At 41.8% G+C, this 24,173-nt stretch overlaps 1 protein-coding gene across 2 annotated transcripts; it reads left to right on the top strand.

The window, feature by feature from the left end:
* The first annotated feature begins 1,168 nt into the window (after positions 1–1,168).
* Positions 1,169–23,826, top strand: cct4 (chaperonin containing TCP1, subunit 4 (delta)). Of its 2 annotated transcripts, none has more exons than XM_078405711.1 (14): positions 1,169–1,404; positions 2,983–3,035; positions 8,893–8,982; positions 9,226–9,334; positions 10,010–10,152; positions 13,440–13,561; positions 14,255–14,387; positions 19,274–19,413; positions 21,597–21,693; positions 21,815–21,925; positions 22,052–22,182; positions 22,817–23,051; positions 23,152–23,265; positions 23,625–23,826. In XM_078405711.1, exons 1-14 carry the CDS (start codon positions 1,332–1,334, stop codon positions 23,637–23,639), a joined length of 1,566 nt encoding a protein of 521 aa, XP_078261837.1. In that variant the 5' UTR covers positions 1,169–1,331; the 3' UTR covers positions 23,640–23,826. The 2 variants fall into 2 exon arrangements, with proteins under 2 accessions (XP_078261837.1, XP_078261838.1); XM_078405712.1 differs by lacking the exon at positions 1,169–1,404 and adding an exon at positions 1,979–2,071.
* Positions 23,827–24,173: the final 347 nt, after the last annotated feature.

Consider the following 24,173-nt stretch of genomic DNA (forward strand, 5'->3'; position numbering starts at 1 on the left):
CGAAGATCTCGGAGAAAACCCACGCAGGTCACGGGGAGAACGTACAAACTCCATACAGACGGCGCCCGTAGTCAGGATCGAACCTGAGTCTCCGGCGCTGCATTCGCTGTAAGGCAGCAACTCTACCGCTGCGCCACCGTGCCGCTGAGAAGGGATCTTATTGAAACATATAAGATTATTAAGGGATTTATTCACAAAATGCTGGAGTAACTCAGCAGGTCAGGCAGCATCTCGGGAGAGAAGGAATGGGTGACGTTTCGGGTCGAGACCCTTCTTCAGGGATTGGACACACTAGAGGCAGGAAACATGTTCCCGATGTTGGGGAGTCCGGAACCAGGGGCCACAGTATAAGAATAAGGGGTAGTCCATTTAGAACGGCCGCCCCGACGTGCAGTAGCAACGGCAGTGGCGGCGTCTTCACCCGCCCCAGATCGCGGGCTTGGGTCGGCCCGCTGCGGACCTTTCACCGTCCGGCGCGGCCTGGAACGTGGCAACTCCAACAGCCTGACCGTGGGAGAAAACGGCAGGGAAGAGAAAAAGACATTCTCGCCTTCCATCACAGTGAGGAGGTGATGGAGGAGACTCACTGTGATGGATGTTTCTTTTTGTTTGATTGTGTGTGTTATTGCTTATTTTTATTTCTCTTGTTGTTGGACTGTGGGTAATCTTTCATTTCACTGCACATTTATGTGTATGTGACAAATAAACTTGACTTGACGAAGATGAGGACAAACTTTTTCACCCAGAGAGTTGTGAATCTGTGGAATTCTCTGCCTCAGAAGGCAGGGGAGGCCAATTCCCTGGATGTTTTTAAGAGAGCTAGATAGAGTTAATGATAGCGGAGTCAGGGGGTATGGGGAGAAGGCAGGAACGGGGTACTGATTGTGAATGATCAGCCATGATCACATTGAAATGGTGGTGCGTACAGGCTCGAAGGGCCGAATGGCCTCCTCCTGCACCTGTTGTCTATTGTGGCAACAGCAATCCTGCACAGAGCCTGCGGCCCAGCAACAGGCCCCGGCCGCCAGATGTTCCGGGCCCGGCCGCCAGATGTTCCCGGCCGAAGGTCCATGTCGTCAACGCCACCGCTTGGCGCGTATTTGGAGCGTGGAGTCAGGCACTGGCTGGGCGAACGCTGACGTCACTGCCAGCGCCGGTTGGGGTCCTAGCGCTTTCTAGAAGCTTCGGTTCCCAGTGTCGCGCTCCCCTCCTCGCTCGTCACCCGCCTCCATCTGCCATTCGCTCCTAGCTCCGGACAATCCGCCGCCATCCGCCGTCTCCCCGCCGCCATTACCCGAGCGAAGAAAGCGCCATCACCTACCGCCGGCAACATGACCAAGGGCGTTTACCAGGATCGCGACAAACCAGCGCAGATCCGCTTCAGCAACATCTCGGCAGCCAAGGGTGAGGGAGGGAGGGAGGGAGGGAGGGAGGTGAGGGAGGGAGGGAGGGGGGGGGGGGGTGAGGGAGGGAGGGAGGAGGGAGGGAGGGAGGGAGGGTGAGGGGGGGGGTGAGGGGGGGGGTGAGGGAGGGGGGGGGAGGGAGGGAGGGGGGGAGGGGGGGGAGGAGGGGGGAGGGAGGAGGGGGGAGGGAGGGAGGGGGGGGGGGTGAGGGAGGGAGGGAGGGAGGTGAGGGAGGGAGGGAGGGGGGGGTGAGGGAGGGGGGGGGTGAGGGAGGGGGGGGGGGTGAGGGAGGGGGGGGGGAGGGAGGGGGGGGGGGGGGGTGAGGGAGGGGGGAGGGGTGAGGAGGGAGGGGGTGAGATGGGGTGGACAGGTGGGGGGAGGGGGTGAGTTTGTGATTTGGAAACAAAAGGGGAATGAAGGTAAAAACGGAGGGATGAGATGGGGTAAAGGGACTGAGGGTGACACAGAGGGGGGTGAAGATAAGGGTCATGGTGGGGGAGGGTGATTGAGGTTGAAGGTGAGGGGGGTACACATTAGATGTGAGGGGGACATGTGTAGTGGAGTGGGGTGAGGGCGCCATCACCTACCGCCGGCAACATGACCAAGGGCGTTTACCAGGATCGCGACAAAACCGGCGCAGATCCGCTTCAACATCTCGGCAGCCAAGGGTGAGGGAGGGAGGGAGGGGAGGGGGGATGAGGGTGGGTGGGGGGGAGGGGGGATGAGGGTGGGGTGGGGGGGACGGTGAGGGGGGGGGGGTGGGTGGGAGGGAGGGGGGGTGAGGGTGGGGGGGTGAGGTGAGTGGAGGGGGGGGGTGAGGGAGGGAGGGGGAGGGGTGAGATGGGGTGGACAGGTGGGGGAGGAGGGGGGGTGTGAGAGAGGGATGGGGGGGTGAGATGTGGGGAGGGGGTGAGTTTGTGATTTGGAAACAAGGGGAATGAAGTAAAAACGGAGGGATGAGATGGGGTAAAGGGAGTGAGGGTGACACAGAGGGGGGTGAAGATAAGGGTCATGGTGGGGGGAGAGTGATTGAGGTTGAAGGTGAGGGGTACACATTAGATGTGAGGGGGACATGTGTAGTGTGGGGTGAGGGTGTGCTTAGTTTGGGTGGGGGCGTGGTGAATGCAGATCGTGAAGGCAAATGTTTTTGATTTGTTGCTTTGGATTTCATTAAGGATTTGTTCTTGTTCATTGCTGATCATTTATAAGTCATTCGGTTCCATTGTCCAACTGACAAATATGGGCAATTATTTTTGAAACACTGCAGTGATCTGATTTGAAGAGAGGATCCCAATCCAAAATGTCAACTAACCATGTCCTCCATGGATGCTGCCTGATGCACAGGGGGTATGGGAGAAGGCAGGAACGGGGTACTGATTGAGAATGATCAGCCATGATCACATTGAATGGCGGTGCTGGCTCGAAGGGCCGAATGGCCTCCTGCACCTATTGTCTATTGAGTTATGCCAGCACTTTGTTTTTTTTGTGTGGATTTAATGTTATCTTTTATTACTTGCCAAAGTAGGGTTTAATGAAACACAATATTAAGTTATAAGAAATGCCTGTCTTTCTCTTCTAGCTGTTGCTGATGCCATTAGGACAAGTCTTGGCCCAAAGGGCATGGATAAAATGGTATGGACAATGCATTTAGAACTGAAAATAGTGATTTTTTCTTCAGTCTCTAATCTATTAGCAAATACTCTAACAGAGGAAGTCTTTGTGCTTGCATTCATTCAAATGTTGACTGGTTGAGTAGCATTGGATGGGTTCTCTATGAATCTTTTATTTATTAAATTGTCAGTGGACAGTATTTTGGTGAATGAATTACATTTTATAATTCTCAGTGCTGGAGGCAATTGTTCAATAATATTCAAACATTACTTGTAGTTCATGCCATGTCTTATATTTTGAACAATTTAAGAATGTTCTGGTGTCCATAGGCATACTGATAATCAGTGTGCTTAAGATTAAACCACAAACTGAGCAATGATTTCCTAAGTCTGGAACTCGGAGCTTCCTCAATTGATGGCAGGGCATTCTTTGGCTACTGTATTTGGCTGCCTGGGAAGTTTTTGGTGAGACATCCCAGTGAATTATTCAGATAGGAAAATGTAAATTCTCATCTGCCCATTGCTGTTTGTCATCTACATCAATAATTTAGATGAGAACGTACATGGCTTGATTAGCAAGTTTACAAATGACACAAAAGTGGGTGATATTGTAGAAAGTGAAGATGGTTGTCAAGAATTGCAGCAGGATCTTGATCGGTTGGGCGGGTGGGCTGAGGAATAGTTGATGGGGAATTTAATACAGAGAAATGGGAGGTGTTGCATTTTTGGAAGTCTTACCATGGGGAGAACCTACAAAATGAATGGTAGGGCTCTGGGGAGTGTTTCGGAGCAACGCGATCTAGGAGTGCCGGTGCATAGTTCCTTGAAACTGCGTGGTCAAAAAAGGCTTTCAGTACACTGGCCTTCATCAGACAAAGTGTTGAATATAGATTCCTTCTCCAGAGATGCTGCCTGACTCGCTGAGTTACTCCAGCATTTTGTGTCTACCTGTTGAGTAGAAGTTGGGAGGTCATGTTACAATATATAAGACATTGGTGAGGCAACATTTAAAGTATTCTGTTCAATTTTGGGCACCGTGTTATCGCAAAGATGTCAAGCTGGAAAGGGTGCAGAGAAGATTTACGAGGATGTTGGCAGGACTTAAGGGCCTGAGCGAGAGGGAGAGATTGAGCAGACAAGGACTCTTCCTTGGAGTGCAGGAGGATGAGGAATGGTCTTATAGAGGTGTACAAAATCATGAGAGGAATAGTTCAGGTAAACGTAGAGTGTCTTGCGAAGAGTAGGGGAATCGAGGACCAGAGGAGATAGGCTTAAGGTGAGGGGCAGAAGAGTTAATAGGAGCCTGAGGGTCCCACATAGGAGACAAGGTCCCACATAGGAGATTAGTGGGCAAAATTAGAGCACATGGTATTGGGGGTAGGGTACTGACATGGATAGAAAATTGGTTGACAGACAGAAAGCAAAGAGTGGGGATAAATGGGTCCCTTTCTGAATGGCAGGCAGTGACCAGTGGGGTACCGCAAGGTTCGGTGCTGGGACCCCAGCTATTTACGATATACATTAAAGACTTGGATGAAGGGATTAAAAGTACCATTAGCAAATTTGCAGATGATACTAAGCTGGGGGGTAGTGTGAATTGTGAGGAAGATGCAATAAGGCTGCAGGGTGACTTGGACAAGTTGTGTGAGTGGGCGGATACATGGCAGATGCAGTTTAATGTAGATAAGTGTGAGGTTATTCACTTTGGAAGTAAGAATAGAAAGGCAGATTATTATCTGAATGGTGTCAAGTTAGGAAGAGGGGATGTTCAACGAGATCTGGGTGTCCTAGTGCATCAGTCACTGAAAGGAAGCATGCAGGTACAGCAGGCAATGAAGAAAGCCAATGGAATGTTGGCCTTCGTAACAAGAGGAGTTGAGTATAGGAGCAAAGAGGTCCTTCTACAGTTGTACCGGGCCCTGGTGAGACCGCACCTGGAGTACTGTGTGCAGTTTTGGTCTCCAAATTTGAGGAAGGATATACTTGCTATTGAGGGCGTGCAGCGTAGGTTTACTAGGTTAATTCCCGGAATGGCGGGACTGTCGTATGTTGAAAGGCTGGAGCAATTAGGCTTGTATACACTGGAATTTAGAAGGATGAGGGGGGATCTTATTGAAACATATAAGCTAATTAAGGGATTGGACACATTAGAGGCAGGAAACATGTTCCCAATGTTGGGGGAGTCCAGAACAAGGGGCCACAGTTTAAGAATAAGGGGTAGGCCATTTAGAACGGAGATGAGGAAGAACTTTTTCAGTCAGAGAGTGGTGAAGGTGTGGAATTCTCTGCCTCAGAAGGCAGTGGAGGCCAGTTCGTTGGATGCTTTCAAGAGAGAGCTGGATAGAGCTCTTAAGGATAGCGGAGTGAGGGGGTATGGGGAGAAGGCAGGAACGGGGTACTGATTGAGAGTGATCAGCCATGATCGCATTGAATGGCGGTGCTGGCTCGAAGGGCTGAATGGCCTACTCCTGCACCTATTGTCTATTGAGGGGTAATGTTTTTTACACAAAGGGTGGTGGATGTATGGAACGAGGTGCTGGAGGAGGTAATTGAGGCAGTTGTGTAATGAGCCGGATTTGATAAGGGAACTCGAGGTAAAGAAACCATTAGGTAATTTGAGAAGGCGAAGGTAAAATCAGATGTGTCAGTATTACAGCTGAGCAAAGGGGCCTACAGAGGCATGAGCTGACCAAAGTTGACTGGAAAAGGACCCTAGCTGGGGTGATGGTGGAACAGCAATGGCAGGAATTTCTGGGAATAATTCGGAAGGTGCAGAATCTTTTCATTCCAAAGAAGAAAGATTCTTACGGGAGAGTGAGGTTACCGTGGTTGACAAGGGAAGTCAAGGACAGTATAAAACTAAAAGAGAAAGCATATAACATAGCAAAGATTAGTGGGAAGCCAGAGGATTGGGAAGCTTTTAAAGAACACCAGAAGGTAACTAAAAGGGCAATATGGGGAGACAAGATGAGATACGAAGGTAAGCTAGCCAATAATATACAGGCATGTGAATTTTCCGCATTTCCGCAGATTTCTGTGTTTTAAAAATCAATTTTCCGTGCTTTTTGCATGGTTTTCGCGTTTTTCACTTTGCCAAATAAATGGAGAAATCGGATCGAAAAAAAGAAAAAAAAACAAAAAACGATGTATAGGCTTGTAATGAAAACCAGGGTTCTGATAGAGGTCGCTAGGAGTTCTGCAAGAAATCCCCTGCGTCCTGGAAGTCTCCCCAAAAATGTGGCACCTAGGCTGGGCAAGGCAGCCAATCTCGTCCTCATCGGGACTTCCACGGCCAATCGGTAGGTTGAATTTACAACCTGCGGCCGGTGCTCTGGATGTCCAGCCCAGCTGAGCCAGTAAATCTATCCCCATAGCCGATTTCCTTGGCCTGCTGGATAAACCAGCAAAGCTCTGGTACCAAGAGTGCCAGAAAATCAGTGGTGGAACTGTAATGAGTAAATATTTTAATTTAAGTGCAAGATTATATAACTAAATTAATTAAGACAGGGTTAAAATATAAAACACAGCAGAAAAGCCAATTGCTGATTATCAAATAATGTGCGAATTTACTTCAAAATGTTATTAGTTATATAACATATTCACATTATTTTGTAATGTCTGTTTTTACTTTGAAATGTACTAAAAGAGGCTTGAAACTAGTAATTTTGTGTGTAAATGTTCCAATTTTTTAACCCCCGTTGAAGGCCTCACGCAAGCGCTCGGCTCTTCTCTTTTTTTAACCTCAATCACATGCCTGAATATAAAAGAGGATAGCAAGATTTTCTTCAGTTATATAAAGAGTAAGAAAGAGGCAAGAGTGGAAGTTGGGCCGCTGGAAAATGATTCGGGAGAAATGATAATGGGGAATAAAGAAATGGCAGAGGAGTTGAATAACTTTTTTGCATCAGTCTTCACAGTGGAAGACACCAGCAACGTGCCTGAAATTCAAGAGTCAGTGGGTGGAAGTTAGTGGAGTGGCTGTTACTAGGGAGAAGGTGCTTGGGAAGCTGAAAGGGCTGATGGTGGATAAGTCACCTGGGCCAGATGGACTGCACCCTAGGGTTTAGAGATTGTGGAGGCATTGACAGTGATATTTCAAGAATCACCAGAGACAGGAGAGGTCTCAGATAATTGGAAGATTGCCAATATTACCCCGCTGCACAAGAAGGAAGCAAAGCAGAATAGTGGAAACTGCAGGCTGTTTAGTCTAACTTCAGTGGTTGGTAAGATTTTAGAGTCCATTAAAAAAGATGAGGTTAGAGTACTTAGAAGTTGGCGTTACAATCGGCCGAAGTCAGCATGGCTTTGTGAAGCGGAGGTCTTGCTCGAATAAATTTGCTGGAATTCTTTGAAGAAGTAAATAGCAGGACAGACAAAGGCGAGTCAGTAGATGTTGTTTACTTAGATTTTCAGAAAGCCGTTGATAAGGTGCCACATGTGAGGCTGCTCAGGAAGATGGGAGCCCATGGTATGAACGGGCAGATATCAGCAGGTTGGCTGGATGGCAGAAGACAAAGAGTGGCAATAAAGGGGGTTGTTTCTACTTGGCTGCCAGTGGCTAGTGGCGTCCACAAGGGTCGGTGCTGGGGCTGCTACTCTTCACATTGTATATTAATGATTTGGACAAGTAATTTCAAGGCTTTGTGGCCTTGTTTGCAGATTATACAAAAATAGGTGGAGGGGCAGACAGTGTAAAGGAAGCAGGGACTCTGCAGAATGACTTGGACAGGCTGGGAGATTGGGCAGACGTGGCAGATGGAATATAATGTAGCAAAATTTGGAGTCCTGCATTTTGGTAGTAGGAATAAGTGCATAGACTATTTTCTCAATGGGGAGATAATCCAGAAATCGGAGGTGCAAAGGGACTTTGGAGTGCTGGTGCAGGATTTCCCAAAAGTTAATCTGCAAGTTAAATTGGTAGTAAAGAAAGCAAACTCAATGCTAGCATTTATTTCAAGAGGGCTAGTATACAAAAACAGGGATGTAATGCTGGGGCTCTATAAGGTGCTGGTAAGGCTGCATGTGGAATATTGTGAGCAATTCAGGGTACCATATCTGAGGAAGGATGTGCTAGCTCTGGAGAGGGTCCAGAGGAGGTTTACAAGAATGATCCCAGGAATGAGTGGGTTAACCTATGATGACCACTTGTCTGTACTGGGCCTGTACTCGCTGGAATTTAGAAGAATGAGGCGGGACCTCATGGAAACGTACAGAATAGTGAAAGGCTTGGATAGAGTGGATGTGGAGAGGATGTTTCCACTAGTGGGAGAGTCTAGGACTAGAGGTCATAGCCTCAGAATTAAAGGATGTTCTTTTAGGAAGGAGACAAGGAGAAATTTGTTTAGTCAGAGGGTGGTGAATTTGTGGAATTCTTTGCCAAAGAAGGCTGTGGAGGCCAAGTCAGTGGATATTTTTCAGGAAGATATAGATAGATTCTTGATTAGTACAGGTGTTAGAGGTTATGGGGAGAAGGCAGGAGAATGGGGTTAAGAGGGAGAGATAGATCAGCCATGATTGAATGGCGGAGTAGACTTGATGGGTCGAATGGCTTAATTCTACTATCACATGTCGTATGAGGTACTATTGGAACATTTAAGAAACATTTAGACAGGTACATGGATAGGATAGGTTTAGAGGGATATGGGCCAAACACATGCAGATGGGACATGTTGGTCGGTGTGGGTAAGTTGGGCTGACGGGCCTGTTCCCACACTGTATGACTCTATGATTGTATCTCAACTATAAGCTGGAAAAGCTTTTTGTGATTGTGCATACTGTGGCTCTATATGGTATTTTGTTGGTGCGTGTTGTTTTTCCAATTAATGTTGCTCCAAACTTCTGTTACTCTTTTAATGATTCTGCCCCTGTCATCACAATAGATCCAAGATGGAAAAGGAGATGTGACCATTACTAATGATGGAGCAACTATTTTGAAGCAAATGCAGGTTTTACATCCAGCAGCAAAAATGGTAAGAGTTCAAAGTCATTTTGGATTAAGCTGGTATTTTTCTGTCCGGATCAAATAAGAGGAATGGTTATACGTTGCATGCTTTCTCTCAAGATTGTGATATCCAGCTTTTGATTACAAGTCAAATTCATGTGTAATGGGTAAATATTTTTCAAATACTGTTTACTGCAATTATTTAGCATAATGAACAGCTGTTACTGCTTTAACGCTTGTAAACTAAAAATGTTTGTTTTATACAACTAAGCTGGTAGAATTGTCGAAGGCCCAGGATGTTGAAGCTGGTGATGGGACCACTTCAGTTGTGGTGATTGCAGGATCCTTGCTCGATTATTGCGCTAAACTACTTCAAAAAGGTATATTGTAGTCACCAATTTGGTCATGATCCTCTCTTGATAATGTCTTGACCAGCCCAACTATGTTTGTAAATCTAACCTAGTGTCTCCCTGCCTTCTTTTCATTCTTGTATCACAAACTGCCATCCGTAGCCATATCAGTTTCTCCAATTCCTTAAATCACCATGGCCACTTTGGAATTTTAGACTCTGCCTTCTTATCATTATCAAACTTCCTGACTGTAGTACTGCCACGACACCTGAAAATATTTTGCTGAAGGTAGAAGACAATTAGAAAATAGTGCATTTTCCATCCATACAACTGGCAAAAACTCAAAGCACTTTAGAAACAGTTAATGGTGAAGATCCATCTCCACTCCTCGATCATTCACTGCCTCAGCCTTTTGTCTGAGTCTTTAAAAAAGGCTGTTCTTACCATGATGATGGAGCCCTCTGTCCATTCTGCACTCACCTCTTTATCCAGGTTGTTTTCACCCTTGTTTTTAAATCATCCAAATAAATGTATCTTATTCAGTAAGTAGCCTGATGTTGATTTAACTAATTACTTCATATTTAAAAATAATATTTATTATTTTTTACTCCTATTTTCCTCAATTAGTAAAGTTATGTAAATGTAATTGAATAATCTTGGTTTTTGTTATATAAAAATTTGCTAATTAACTATTTTTTATTGAAGGGATTCATCCGACAATCATATCTGAATCTTTCCAAAAGGCTGTGGAAAAGGGAGTTGAGATTTTGAATGGCATTGCACAACCCGTAGAACTAAGTGACCGAGAATCGCTCCTGAACAGTGCAACTACGGCTTTGAACTCCAAAGTAAAGGCATTTTTGATTACATTTGTATGGCTGTACTCAAAATGCTTTTGGATGTTATAAAAAAATTAGCAAATTTCTCTTCATTTGAATTCTGTCACTAATTTGTTTTAGTTGAAGATTGCCAAACTATCTAATTCATAATGTGTAGGAATTGAAGATGCTCGTTTAAATCGAAAATAGACACAAAAAGATGGAGTAACTCAGTGGGACAGGCAGCATCTCTGGAGAGAAGGAATGGACCCTTCAGACTGAGGAAGGGTCTCGACCCAAAACATCACCCATTCCTTCTCTCCAACTCACCGATGGAAAAGTAGAAATATTAAAAAAGGATGTTGTCATGAGGTACAGGTTGAACACTGATTTTTCCAGACCAACAGGTCATATTATAATGAAACAACAATACACCCCTGGCCTGCCAACAACATCCCTCTCGTGTCGCTAAAGCACCATGGAGATCCAGAAATTAAAATAATAAATCTAAAATGTGGGGATGACCTGTTGATCATCCCCGGCTGTTTAGAGCCTCGACTTCCGACAAAAACCAAGATTATTCAATTACATTTACAGTTCAACTTTAGATTACAAAATTCTCAAACTGCACAGAAGGCAGTTGAGGCCAGTTTATTGGCTATATTTAAGAGGGAGTTAGATGTGGCCCTTGTGGCTAAAGGGATCAGGGGGTATGGAGAGAAGGCAGGTACGGGATACTGAGTTGGATGATCAGCCATGATCATATTGAATGGCGGTGCAGGCTCGAAGGGCCGAATGGCCTACTCCTGCACCTATTTTCTATGTTTCACTCCTGACTCGCAAGGTGCACCAGTGAGCCCCTCTCACCTGCTGCGGTTTTGCTTGCTTTTGGCGGTGGCTTGGTCCACTCCCCACTTGACCACCGCCTCCTCCTCCTCCCCGCCAATAAAGGACACCACTCCCGTTTACATTAAATCCCTGTTATAACGGACCATGTTATAATAATGCTTGATGAGATTTAAAAAAAAGTTATTTAGTCTATTTGAGGAAAGCATTTGGGTTAGGGAAAGCCAGTGTCTGGATTGTGCTAAAGATTTTGAAGTTAGTTGGGTGAAGATTATTCAAATACTAACCATGCTGCTATTCTTTGATTGTTGACAGTTTGGTCTGTTTGGTTAATTTGATTTGTATCCACATGCAACGGTCACTTCATAAATTAGCAAAGTAGACATCAGCAAGATTGAAGTCCATGCAATAAAGGCACAACAGTAATATCGATAAGATCTGAAGAAGGGTCTCGACCCGAAACGTCACCCATTCCTTCTCTCTTGAGATGCTGCCTGACCTGCTGAGTTACTGCAGCATTTTGTGAATAAATACCTTCGATTTGTACCAGCATCTGCAGTTATTTTCTTATACTATCGATAAAGTTTAGTCATTGTGGCTGGAATTAATAGGAATGAAATGTTTTAACTGGAGGGAAGTGTATTGTGTTCCCCAGTTGTTAGTACTTGAACTGCTTTATTCAGAATTAATTATTTTAATCTAGGTGTTCAGAGCACATATTTCAACTTTAGAAATGATGGTCAGCATGACCTGTGAGAGGAATCTGTGTAAGTCGCAAGAGAATCTAGCAGAACTGAAATGGGAGGGCACAAGTTGTGAGGCTACTGGGTGACTTGAACAGGTTGGGTGAGTGGGCAGACACTGTATAATGTGGATAAATGTGAGGTTATGCACTTTGGTGGCAAGAACAAGAGGCAGATTATTATCTGAATGGTATTAGATTAGGAAAACGGGAGGTGCAACGAGACCTGGGTGTCCTTTTACATCAGTCACTGAAAGTAAGCATGCAGGTACAGCAGGCACTGAAGAAAGCAAATGGCATGTGTGTCTTCATAGCGAGAGGATTTGAGTATAGGAGCAAGGAAGTCCTATTGCAGTTGTACAGGGCCCTGATGAGACCACACCTGGAGTATTATGTGCAGTCTTGGTCTCCTAATTTGAGGAATGACGTACTTGCTTTTGAGGGAGTGCAGCGTAGGTTCACCAGGTTAATTCCAGGGATGGCACCACTGACATATGATGAAAGAATGGATCGACTGGGCTTCTATTAACTGGAATTTAGAAGGATGAGAGGGGATCATAGAAACAAATAAAATATTTTAAGGGATTAGACAGGCTAGATGCAGGAAAAATGTTCCTGATGTTGGGGGAGTCCAGAACCAAGAGTCATAGTGTAAGAATAAGGGGTAGCCACAGAAGGCAGTGGAGGCCAATTCACTGGATGTTTTCAAGAGAGTTAGATGTTGCTCTTGGGGCTAATAGAATCAAGGGATATGGGGGAAAAAAGCAGGAACGGGGTACTAATTTTGGATGATCAGCCATGATCATATTGAAATATTCAGACACATCAGTCTGAAGAAGGGTCTCGTCCCGAAACGTCGCCCATTCCTTCTCTCCTGAGATGCTGCCTGACCTGCTGAGTTACTCCAGCATTTTGTGAATAAATACCTTCGATTTGTACCAGCATCTGCAGTTATTTTCTTACACCACATATTGAATGGCGATGCTGGCTCAAAGGGCCGAATGGCTTACTCCTGCACCTATTTCCTATGTTTCTATAAATGGTTAAGTTTAATGCAGAATGATGAACAAAAAGGGGCAATATAAATGAGGAGGTCCAATTGTAAAATGGGTTCAGGAGCAGAGATCTGATATATAAAACTGATGGTGACGAAGTGGGTTATACTGTACTTTTAACAACACATAGGAATTGGGCTTCATACTTAATCCTGGGGTACCAGTGCAAGAAGTTATGGTTAGTATTTTATGACACGCTGGTTTGGCCTCAACAGAAGGAGTGCATCTGTCTAATCCTGAGTATAATGTTTTTAATAAAGATGTGAAGGGCTGTTATTAGAAAGTTCACTGGAATGCTTTCAAGCACTAGGAGTTGAATAGATTGCAGAGTGGGAGTTCTCTGTGTAACAGAGGAGATTTGAGAAATATTTCAAAATTATGAAACATCTAGACCCAAGTAAATGTAAGGGAGGTGTTCCAGGTATGAATGGGAGCTACAAAATGTTTTGGAAAAGAACCGAAAGTGACATGGGATTTTATTTTTGTCTATTTAGTGGTTATGATCTGAATGCAGTGTCAAGTAGATGGTGATGATGTATTCGTGTAGACAGTGAGATGTAATTGTGGTGCTCAAAAGGGAAATATAGAGGGACGTGGGGTTCTAGAAGTGGGATGAATTGGTTTGTTCTTGGACATGGTCATGCTCAACTCAAATAAAACTCTTTATTTTATAGGTTGTTTCTCAATACGCCAGTCTTCTTGCTCCAATGAGCGTTGGTGCAGTAATGAGTGTAATTGATCCTGCAACTGCAACAAGTGTGGATCTCAGAGATATCAAAATTGTCAGGAAACTGGGGTGAGATTAAATATTGGTGATTTAAAAAATCATTCGTATACTACATTTCAAATCTTTTTAGAAGAATGTGTTGTAATTCTTGGAGGACAAATATCAGTAATCTTCGAGTCGCCTGATGTCACTGGAGAGAAGAAAAGCCAAAATAACTTCCCAGAACTTAAATGTTTCTATTTTACTATTTGAGATTTGGTTTTCACAGACAAGAGTGGCATTGAGAACATGGTGAACTGCAACCTTGAAATTTTGCTCTCCTGCAGTGAAAGCCACATTGCTGTTGGATAGAGAGTTTGGCCCAGCACTGGGACAATAACAATGAAAGCTGCATTCTATGCCTCAGTCAATGCCATGTGCTCTTTCTATTTAAATTTTCATCATATGGTTATAATACAACTGAGTGTTTTGTTGGGCTATTTTAAAAGTCAGTTAAGAACCAATGATCTTCTGTGCTTTTAAGACGTGTATTTCTTGAATGATGTTAGTTATTGAAACTTTTACTTAAAAGTCCAGATAATACTAAATTCTATTGGTTCTGTGTGGGATTTGAACTTTTACATCTGAATTTTTAGTATAGCGCAACTGATCTTGTCTAAAACAATCTTTATACCACTGTACATAAAGATTTGAGTGCTTTGTTTGAAGCTGACCTTTTGCATCAAAATGAATGTTAATCAGTGATTAAAACTTACTTTGCAGAGGAACAATTGACGACTGTGAATTGGTGAATGGATTGGTTCTGACTCAGAGAGTTGTCAATACAGGTGTTAGTCGTGTAGAAAAAGCTAAGATTGGGCTGATCCAGTTCTGCTTGTCTGCTCCAAAGACAGATGTAAGTTATTGTTTTTTGTATTTAGTGTGAAGAAACCATGCCATCGGCCATTAATTTCCTGAAACAATTTCTGAGAAAAAATTATGACATTGGTGATTATTTTTTTTAGGTTTCAAAACTAGATAACTGTTGCGATGATGGCAGGTTTCTGGGTTTATTTTATTTTTCGTGATGGTGGAATCTTTTGTAAATTGATCTGACAGTGTGTTGACTGACAAACCCAGAAACAGACTTTCATAAAGATCAGCCATGATTGAATGGCAGAGGAGATGATGGGTCGAATGGTCCTATTCTGCTCCCATCATTTACAAACTTATTAAATGATAGAGGAATGAAGTCCAGAACCATGTTTCCCCAAAGGTGCAATGTGGTGTCTGGTACTGGATGGTTAAATTTGCGTGATCTGTTTTCATCTCATTTTCCATGTTATTTTTCTTGATCTGCAATAGATTAGCTTGAAGCTTTCATGTTGCCAAATGTTTGATGTTTTTAGTTGTGTTTATACATTTTGAATATATTTGTTAATGTAATAGATAATATCCACAGGAAGCAAGGATTCCATCAAAGTATTTCTGGTGAAAATTTTAAATTTATGCGTACACGTGAATGCAGTAATCATGCCATTCTTGTGCCATGGGAAGGGCCATGCGCGACTCTGTTTTTATTTGAACTTCCAGTTCTTTGGAGCAAAAACGTGACCACATGCTTGAAGGATCTGAGATGTAGGGCGAAAATGGATCTATTATATTAATGGTGCAGACCATGCACTGTATTTCTGATCTTTAAACACATTAATACTGCAAGTACATGCTAATGACAGATTCAGTTTTTGTTAAGAATTAATCAGAACAACTCAAAAATGATAGATCACATTGCTTTTCAAATCGGGTAGGAATTTAACTTTGGATAAATTATTTCCCTTATTGTTAGCATGCTAACTTAGTGCAAAAACTATTTATTGACTGGTTGAACCATCCAAAACAATACACATCCTGACCCTCCAGGTCCCCAGGACACATGGTATTAACAATGGTAAAGAAGTTAGGCTGTTTTGTTGATTCATAAGTGGTAGGAGCTGAATTAGGCCACTCGGCCCATCAAATCTAGTCCGCAATTCAATCATGTATGTTCTATCACTCCCTCCTAATGTTGTAGTCTGTGGCCTATTAGAAAAAACAGGCAGACAACCGAATTTGTTTAACCTCTTTATTCTACTCACCCAGGTGGGAGAGAGTCTAGAAACCGAAGCGTTTAGAAACGCTTAGGAAGCTAGTGTAGTCTCTCTCTCCGAATGCTAACAATTACACATATTTATACCCGAAATACATGTGCCAGTACATTTCCTGTTGCTACCTTATATGGCAAGTTTTACAATGTCCTATAAATCTTTATGTGTCTTTCGGGACCTCTGTGTCCGTTGTGTCCATCGTGACCTCTTCTTTCTTGGGAACAAAGGGCAGTCCATATGGCAAGTTCTTCTTAACACTTCAAAGCATGGCTAACCATCAAAGCCTTAAAGCCAGTTGCCGATATCAAAGGATACCCTTAGCCATAAACAGGATGTCCTGGCAACATAATCGAGCTGGAGCTTTTACACTTTTTTACACCCCTACAATAAAACCCACATGGCTACGCTGAATTTGAGCCCTTACACTAACCCAATTCTCCTGCCTTCTCCCCATAACCTGTGACACCTGTACTAATCAAGAATCTCTATTTCTGCCTTAAATATATCCAATGACTTGGCCTCCACAGAATTCCACAGATACACCACCCACTGACTAAAGAAATTCCTCCTCTTCTCCTTCCTAAAAGAAAGTCTTTTAATTCAGAGGCTATGACCTCTAGTCGTAGACTCTACCACTAGTGGAAGCATCCTCTCTACATCCACTCTATCCAAGCCTTTCACTATTCTGTACGTTTCAATGAGTTGCCCCCTCATTCTTCTAAACTCCAGCGAGTATGGGCCCAGTGCCATCAAACGCTCATCATATGTTAACCTACTCATTCCAGGGATCATTCTTGTAAACAACCTCTGGACCCTCTCCAGGGCCTGCATATCCTCAGATATGGTGCTCAAAATTGCTCACAATATACCAAATGCGGCCTGACCAGCGCCTTATAGAACCTCAGCATTACATCCCTTGGGGAAATGCATGAGATGGCATGTTTAAGATGTATGGTGACATTGAATGGCCTTGCATGGTTGTTATATTAAATGGTGGCAGTTTGAGATAAACTGTCAATGTTTCAGTGCCTGAATGGACTTCTGACTTGCAATCCTCAATTGAAATTGCTTTTCCAAAAGGTTGATCTGTGAGGTAAGGTGGCATGTGTCAACTGATATTCAAGTCGTAAAATGCAAAGGGCTGCCCTGGTATAGATGAGGTGAAGTATTAAACAGTAATTATATTTTTGCATAGGCTGAAGATGGGTCTCGACCCGAAACGTCACCCATTCCTGCCCTCCAGAGTTACTCCAGCTTTTTGTGTCTGTCTTGTGATTATATCTTTGCAAGCAGGCTTGTTATTTTGCTTAAGTTATGCTATTATCATGGCATTCACTCCTGCCACATAGTGTAGGAGATCCCCTGCTTGAGTGAAATCTGGCTTGCAAAGGTTTATACATATTATGTTACTGTCAGCTGCATCTGACTGCTAACCTTTCTTTTTTAAGCCGTGGCTTTCTCTTTTTACTTAGCATAATAACTACAAGATATGGAGTGCTATTTTTCACTCATGCACAAAGAATATTCTTGTCATTTAGTGGTCCTCAGCAAGTCTGCGCCTCCTTGCAGAGCAATAAGCTCATTGGAGCTGAGGGATCGAGGAGTACAAGTACATAGTTTCCAGAAAGTAGCATCCTGGTAGATAGGAAGATGATTTTCGGCCTGCTGGCCTTCATCGGTCAGGCAGTTATGTATCAAAGTTGTTATAGCTGTACAAGACATGGTGAGGCCTCACTTGGAGTATTTTATTCAGTTTTATTCACATGTCGTTAAGCTGGAAAGGGAGTGCAGAGAAGATTTACAAATATGTTTCCAAGACTTGAAGGCCTGAGCTGCAGGGAGAGTTTTGGCAAGTTAAGACTTTATTCCTTGGAGTCCAGGAGCTCAACAGGTGACCTTATAGAGGTGTATAAAATCATGAGGGGGAATAGATAGGGTGAATGCACAGTCTTTTTCCCAGGGGAAAATCAAGGGGTACATTTAAGGCGAGAAGGAAAAGAACTTAAGGAAGTTGTTGAGGCAGGTCAATAACATTTAAAAGCCATTTGGACATGAACATGGATATAATAGGTTTAGTGGAATATGAGGTTAGCTTAGATGGGGCAGCCAGGTCAGTATGAACAAGCTGTACTGAAGGGCCAGTCTCCATGCTCTATGACTGATTCATGAGTTAGCAACATGCATGCAGTCATTGATATGACTAAATAGAACTGTAAAGCACAGGAACATGCCGAACATGATGCCAAGTTAAACTAATATGCTCTGCCTGCATGTAATTTATATTTCTCCATTCCCCGCATGTTTATGTGCCTATCTAAAAGCATCTTAAATGCCACTACTGTGTCTATCTTCACCACTCCTCCTTCAGTGTGTTCTAGGCATCTATCACCCTGTGTGAAGAAAAATGTCTACCGTGCACAGCTCTTTAAAAGTTCGCTCCGCACAACTTAAAACTTTTCACCTTTCACCTTAAAGCTCCAACACTCCCTCAATATCCTTATTGTCTTCTTAAAATGCAACTTGTGTAAAACTGCACATCCTTCATGTGCCATTTGTCCTACTCACCACTTTCCAATCCTTTAAATTTAATTGGACTGTTATGTGCATTTAATGGATTACTTTGCCTGCGATGCATTGTTCCTGTTTTGAGATTACATAACACAATTATAAATATTTGAATAATTGAGAAATGTGGAGACTGGGGGGGGGTGAAAGGTTACCACAGATGGAAATACAATTTTGTGGTTTAATGGGATGAGTTATCTTCTCAACAGCTGGGCCAAGGGGTCTACCCCTTCTAATTTGTACGTATAGGGCATAAATACATCAAATTCCCCATGAAAGTGTTTTGCATATCCAGGAATTTCATGCATTTTACTGTGTACTTTACATCTGTTTTAGCCTGCTAGATGGTGATTTTGCGCTATTACTCATTATCCTTTGATACACTGGGTTGCTTGCTGGTGTATGGTTCGGACAGATTATGCTTGAAAAACTTCAGGGTGTAATATATTTACTTTGTTTTAAACTCATTCTAGAAACCATCTGCTGTATTTGATTTGCTATGCATAAATTTAATAGAAAACGTAATATTAGTGTTGCTGTCTGTAGTCAGTGAACAACGTGTGTACAGATTTACAGAGTGTGACTTGAACCCATGATCTTCTAGAGGGAAGGGTTGCTGTGCACATCAAGAATTATTTATGTAATTTGGTTTACAATACAATACGAAAGAACTTTGTTTATTTGAGATGTACATTGCCGAGAGATATTTATGACTAATGATTTTATTTTCCATAAATGTTGTTTTTCTACTTTGCCTCTCTTACTATTTGTCAACCAAGCCTAGATAATGAAGGTTTGATATATAAATGAAAGAGCAAATTAGAGGAATCTTTTTTTTTTTCTCATCAATCAATGTTTATGTAATGCACTCTCAAGTCTTCGAGTTTTTTCTTTGTCTCTCTTTTGAACTCTGGCTTTGATCAGCCACATCAGAAACGACCAGGGATTGAAGCACGAGTTATGCCAACGTGATTGGATTAGGATAGTTCTGTAAAATGCATCTATCTATGATTGCCAGTATCTTCTGGCCTTTCTTGTTTATAAAACTGTCTTCTTGTTTCTTTTCTAAGTTCCTTTTCATTTTAATCTATAGATGGAAAATCAGATTGTAGTTTCTGACTATGCTCAGATGGACCGTGTTTTACGTGAGGAGAGAGCCTACATTTTGAACTTGGTGAAGCAGATTAAAAAAGCTGGTTGTAATGTACTGCTGATACAAAAGTCAATTTTGAGGTATTTTAATTTTAAACAAGATGGGGTTTTTTTGGCTGGATTTAAAAACAACATAGATTATCAGATGATTTATTGGTGCATTGGACTTGCACAGAATGTATTCTTGAATACATACTGTACATACTTGACGCTACTCGGGGTAAATTTCTGGTAACATGGAAAAGTATTTGCAATTGATTGGGTCATTTGAAATTATTGGGAAGGGAATGTTTAAAAGAAACAAGTTCACTTTTATGACTATCTTTCTAATTACTGTTTTCATTCTGAGTGTAAAATATTATTTTAGTTCAAGTGAACACTACATTTAGTCAATTGGTGGAAATTTTATTTCAAATTAATTGAAATATTCTGATCTGGCATCAGCGTGAGAAATAGGTAGAGTAACTGCTATAAATTGATAGATACAAAATGCTGGAGTAACTCAGCGGGTCAGGCAGCATCTCAGGAGAGAAGGAATGGGTGACGTTTCGGGTCGAGACCCTTCTTCAGACTGATGTCAGGGGAAGGGACGGGACAAAGATAGGATGTAGTAGGAGACAGGAAGACAGTGGGAGAACTGGGGGGGGGGGGAAGAAAGGGACAGAGGAACTATCTGAAGTTAGAGAAGTCAATGTTCATACTGCTGGGATGTAAACGGCCCAAGCGAAATATGAGATGCTGTTCCTCCATTTGTGGTGGCCCTCACTATGACAATGGAGGAGGCCCATGACAGAAAGGTCAGACTGGGAGTGGGAAGGGGAGTTGAAGTGCTGAGGTATTTTAATTTTAAACAAGATGGGTTTTTTTTGGCTGGATTTAAAAACAACATAGATTATCAGATGATTTATTGGTGCATTGGGAGATCAGGTTGGTTAAGGCGGACTGAGCGAAGGTGTTGAGCAAAACAATCGCCGAGCCTGCGTTTGGTCTCGCCAATGTAGAGAAGTTGACATCTGGAACAGCGGATACAATAGATGAGGTTGGAGGAGTTGCAGGTGAACCTCTGCTTCACTTGGAAAGACTTTTTGGGTCCTTGGATGGAGTTGAGGGGGGAAGTAAAGGGACAGGTGTTGCATCTCCTGCGGTTGCAGGGGAAAGTACCTGGGGAGGGGGTGGTTTGGGTGGTTTGGGAAGAGTGGACCAGGAGTCACGGAGGGAGAGGTCTCTGTGGAAAGCAGAAAGGGGTGGATATGGGAAGATGTGACAAGCAGTAGTAATTGATAGTTGCATTCCTAAGAAAGCTTGCATTATAGATAATCATGTTATTTTAAAAGGTTATGTCAATGTAAAAAGGAGTTGGGAGCCAGTGTTTCAGCCTCGCTATAACAGTTCTTTATCTTTCAGGATTTTCAAAAAAGAAAGATGTTTTTAATAGCTAGATTTTTACACGTTTTGTCACAGCAAGCTAAAAATACTAAAGACTATATGTTACATGGTTAATATAGTGAGTGGTTGTTCAAGTATCAATAAAAGTGATTGCTTTTCAATTACCCATGGTCTCCCGCGATGAAACTAGTGGCCTATGTTCTTCAGAGATAATGGTGTCTGATTACTACTTACATATAAACAACTTTATTTTTCTGCTTGTCAGTTTCCAAAATCACTCAAGTTCTCAAGTTCCCGATCAAAATCGTGTTATAACCTGCATAATACTAAAACTGTTCCCTAATTCATTAATTGTGTTGTATGCAATTCATGTTATGAAATCATGCATTGTAGCCAGTATTTGGAACTGGAGATTGGGAATCATTTTATCAAATTGAAGATGAATTAGAAGTGTTATTGGGGAAGTTAATTAGGACCTGACTGCTCACTTTCCCCTATGAAATTTGCAATATAAACTTGCCAGGAAAATTCTTGTAAATTTGAACCCTTTCAATCTTGCTTCCAGTTGACGCAAGTCTTGAGTGCAAGCAGTTTACAAATTTACAATAATGTTCAAATAGGACTTGCTAAAAGAGGAAATATTTACATCACGAAGCCTCAGTGGTGCTTCACTGGAAAAAGTATGACATTGATGTATTATTTCAAAAGGATATTCCCTTCCTAATCAATTGTCTCTTTCAAGGACTTGTTCCAAAAATGGAAGGTTTTATAATTTTTGCACTACTTTTGTAAATCTTGCATTTGTATATTATAATAGCTTTTCAATATTTTGTTTGCTTAGTCCAGTTTGTGGTTGACAGTATTGATGCTTTTTACAGGGATGCACTTAGTGACCTGGCTCTCCATTTCCTCAATAAGATGAAGATTATGGTGATTAAGGACATTGAGAGAGAAGATATTGAATTCATTTGTAAGGTACAAGAGTAATAAAATAATTGAGAGTAAAGCTACTTAGATTTAATTTTCAAATTAATCACCTGTCAGTTTTCAATTTGTATGATTTTTATTGAAAATCAATTAAATATTTTCTTTGTAGACTTTAGGCATAAAGCCAGTTGCCCATTTTGAGCAGTTCACACCAGACATGTTGGGTATTGCAGAGTTGGCAGAAGAGGTTAATTTGAACGGTTCTGGCAGATTAGTCAAGGTAATAATGAACATATTTCAAACATAAACAAATTTGTTTATTTTCAAATAAGCCAAGCAAAAGCTATAATATTAGGTATAATTGCAATTGCTTTAACAACCCTAAAATGGGTAACTTGTCTTTTAGATTACTGGTTGTGCCAATCCAGGAAAAACGGTGTCCATTGTAGTTCGAGGGTCCAATAAATTGGTCATGGAAGAGGCAGAGCGTTCCATTCATGATGCTCTTTGTGTTATTCGGTGCTTGGTAAAGAAAAGGTAATTTTTCGTCGGCCCTTTATGATGAGCGTTAATTGGAAGTTTTTCAATAAAGTTCTTTTAAATATTCATAACAAAGCTTTTAAAATTCGGGTCTAGATTTTAGAAATATGCTTTTCCAATGGGTATTGGCTATTGAACGGAGGGGTAGTTAAAGAACACATTTTGTTTAATTTGTAAATCACATCTGGATTTTTAAAAATTGTTGTTCAGGGTGCAACGTTTTAAAATACTGGTTCAGAAATTTGTCTCGGAATATTTGGTCTCTGGCCACTTTTTTTTGTTAGTCTTAGCAACACCTATTAATATGAGCCTGATGATTAACAATATGGAGTGCATTTGCTTGACATCTTCAGTTTTCATATCTTTGAGAGTTCTGCCATGAGTTGCTCAGGAGAATTCTAAATTGGAGATACTGGAGAAAACGGGTAAGAGAGAAAGACTGGCTTGCCTACTGAAACCAATTATGACAGAAACTTAATATTAAAATTAACATTACCATGGACCCTGTCTGATATAATGTAAAGGAAGAAACTGGTACTGCAGCCAGTATGAAAGCATCTCACTGGTATGGGTGAATAAATTATAAAAAGAAAATAATCACAAATTTCATAATGTAACTTTTTTTAAACAGGGCTTTGATTGCTGGAGGTGGAGCTCCTGAGATTGAGTTGGCACTGCGTTTGACTGAATACTCTCGTACGCTGAGTGGTATGGAGGCTTACTGTGTGAGGGCATTTGCTGATGCCATGGAAGTTATTCCATCTACTTTGGCTGAAAATGCAGGTCTTAATCCCATTTCTACTGTGACAGAGCTAAGAAATAGACATGCCCAAGGAGAAAAGACTGCAGGAATTAACGTTAGAAAGGTGAAATATACTTTACTTTTTCTATCTTTGTAATGGTACATTTGAAGACAAATGTGTTATATTTGTGAATTGTTTCTCATTCAGCAATTTGTCTCTTCAGGGTGGTATTTCTAACATTCTGGAGGAGCTGGTTGTTCAGCCTCTATTGGTTTCCCTCAGTGCCCTGACCTTGGCTACAGAAACAGTTCGTAGTATTCTGAAGATCGATGATGTGGTAATTTTCATTTCTAGATTCAGTTGGGGAGGAATTTTCTTCACCTTTTATATTGATCCAAAGGTTTAATTTTCTTGAACAAAATGTAAACAAAAAAACGGTGTGTTTATGTTGGGTACTATTTGTTGATATTTGTTGAAAAAAGTGTGTTTATGTTGGACTCTATTTGTGTTGTTTATGTTGTATTACTATTTACGGATGTGTTTATGTTGGGTACTATTTGTTGATATTCTCTGGGCAGATACCTCAACTGCTCAAAGTTATTTCTATTGAGTTTCATGAGAAAAATAATGCAAGAAAAACTGCATGAGTTTATTCACAAATGCAACAAACTAAATTGGGCTACTTTCTTCTTGCAGGTTAATGCACGATAAGTTCGGGAATGCGTTCAGCAGAAGTGAGAGATGTCCACTTCCTTGTGCACTCATCATCTATGTCAACCAAATCTTGACCGAGAAGACATCCTTTTCTCATGTTCTGCAAATAACCAACTGTGTAGATTTGCCATGTCTGTTTTTCTCTAACTGTCAAACTGTTATAACTTAATAAAATGTTGATTGGAACTTGTTAGGGTTTGTGTTCACACTTTTTTTGTTCTTTTATCTTGGTTTTGAGACAATATTAAGCATGGAGCATGGTCTCTACTTTTTAATGGCTGATGGGATTTAAAAAAAAATTGGAACCAGTAGCTAGGCAGCAAATTGATATCTTGACAAAATGTGCACAGACATACATTTTCATTTAAAGCCAAATTGAGTAAAAAAACAAACAATTGGGCAAGCCATTTAATTTTGTTGTTTGATTTATGGACTTTGCAAGATAATATTTTAATACTTCCCATAAAAAGCAGATAGAATAGTTCCTTTATTGTCATTGTAACATGAGCCATGTACAACGAAATTGTAAAA

The sequence above is a fragment of the Rhinoraja longicauda genome, chromosome 9 (assembly GCF_053455715.1).
Source record: "Rhinoraja longicauda isolate Sanriku21f chromosome 9, sRhiLon1.1, whole genome shotgun sequence".
NCBI lineage: Eukaryota > Metazoa > Chordata > Chondrichthyes > Rajiformes > Arhynchobatidae > Rhinoraja > Rhinoraja longicauda.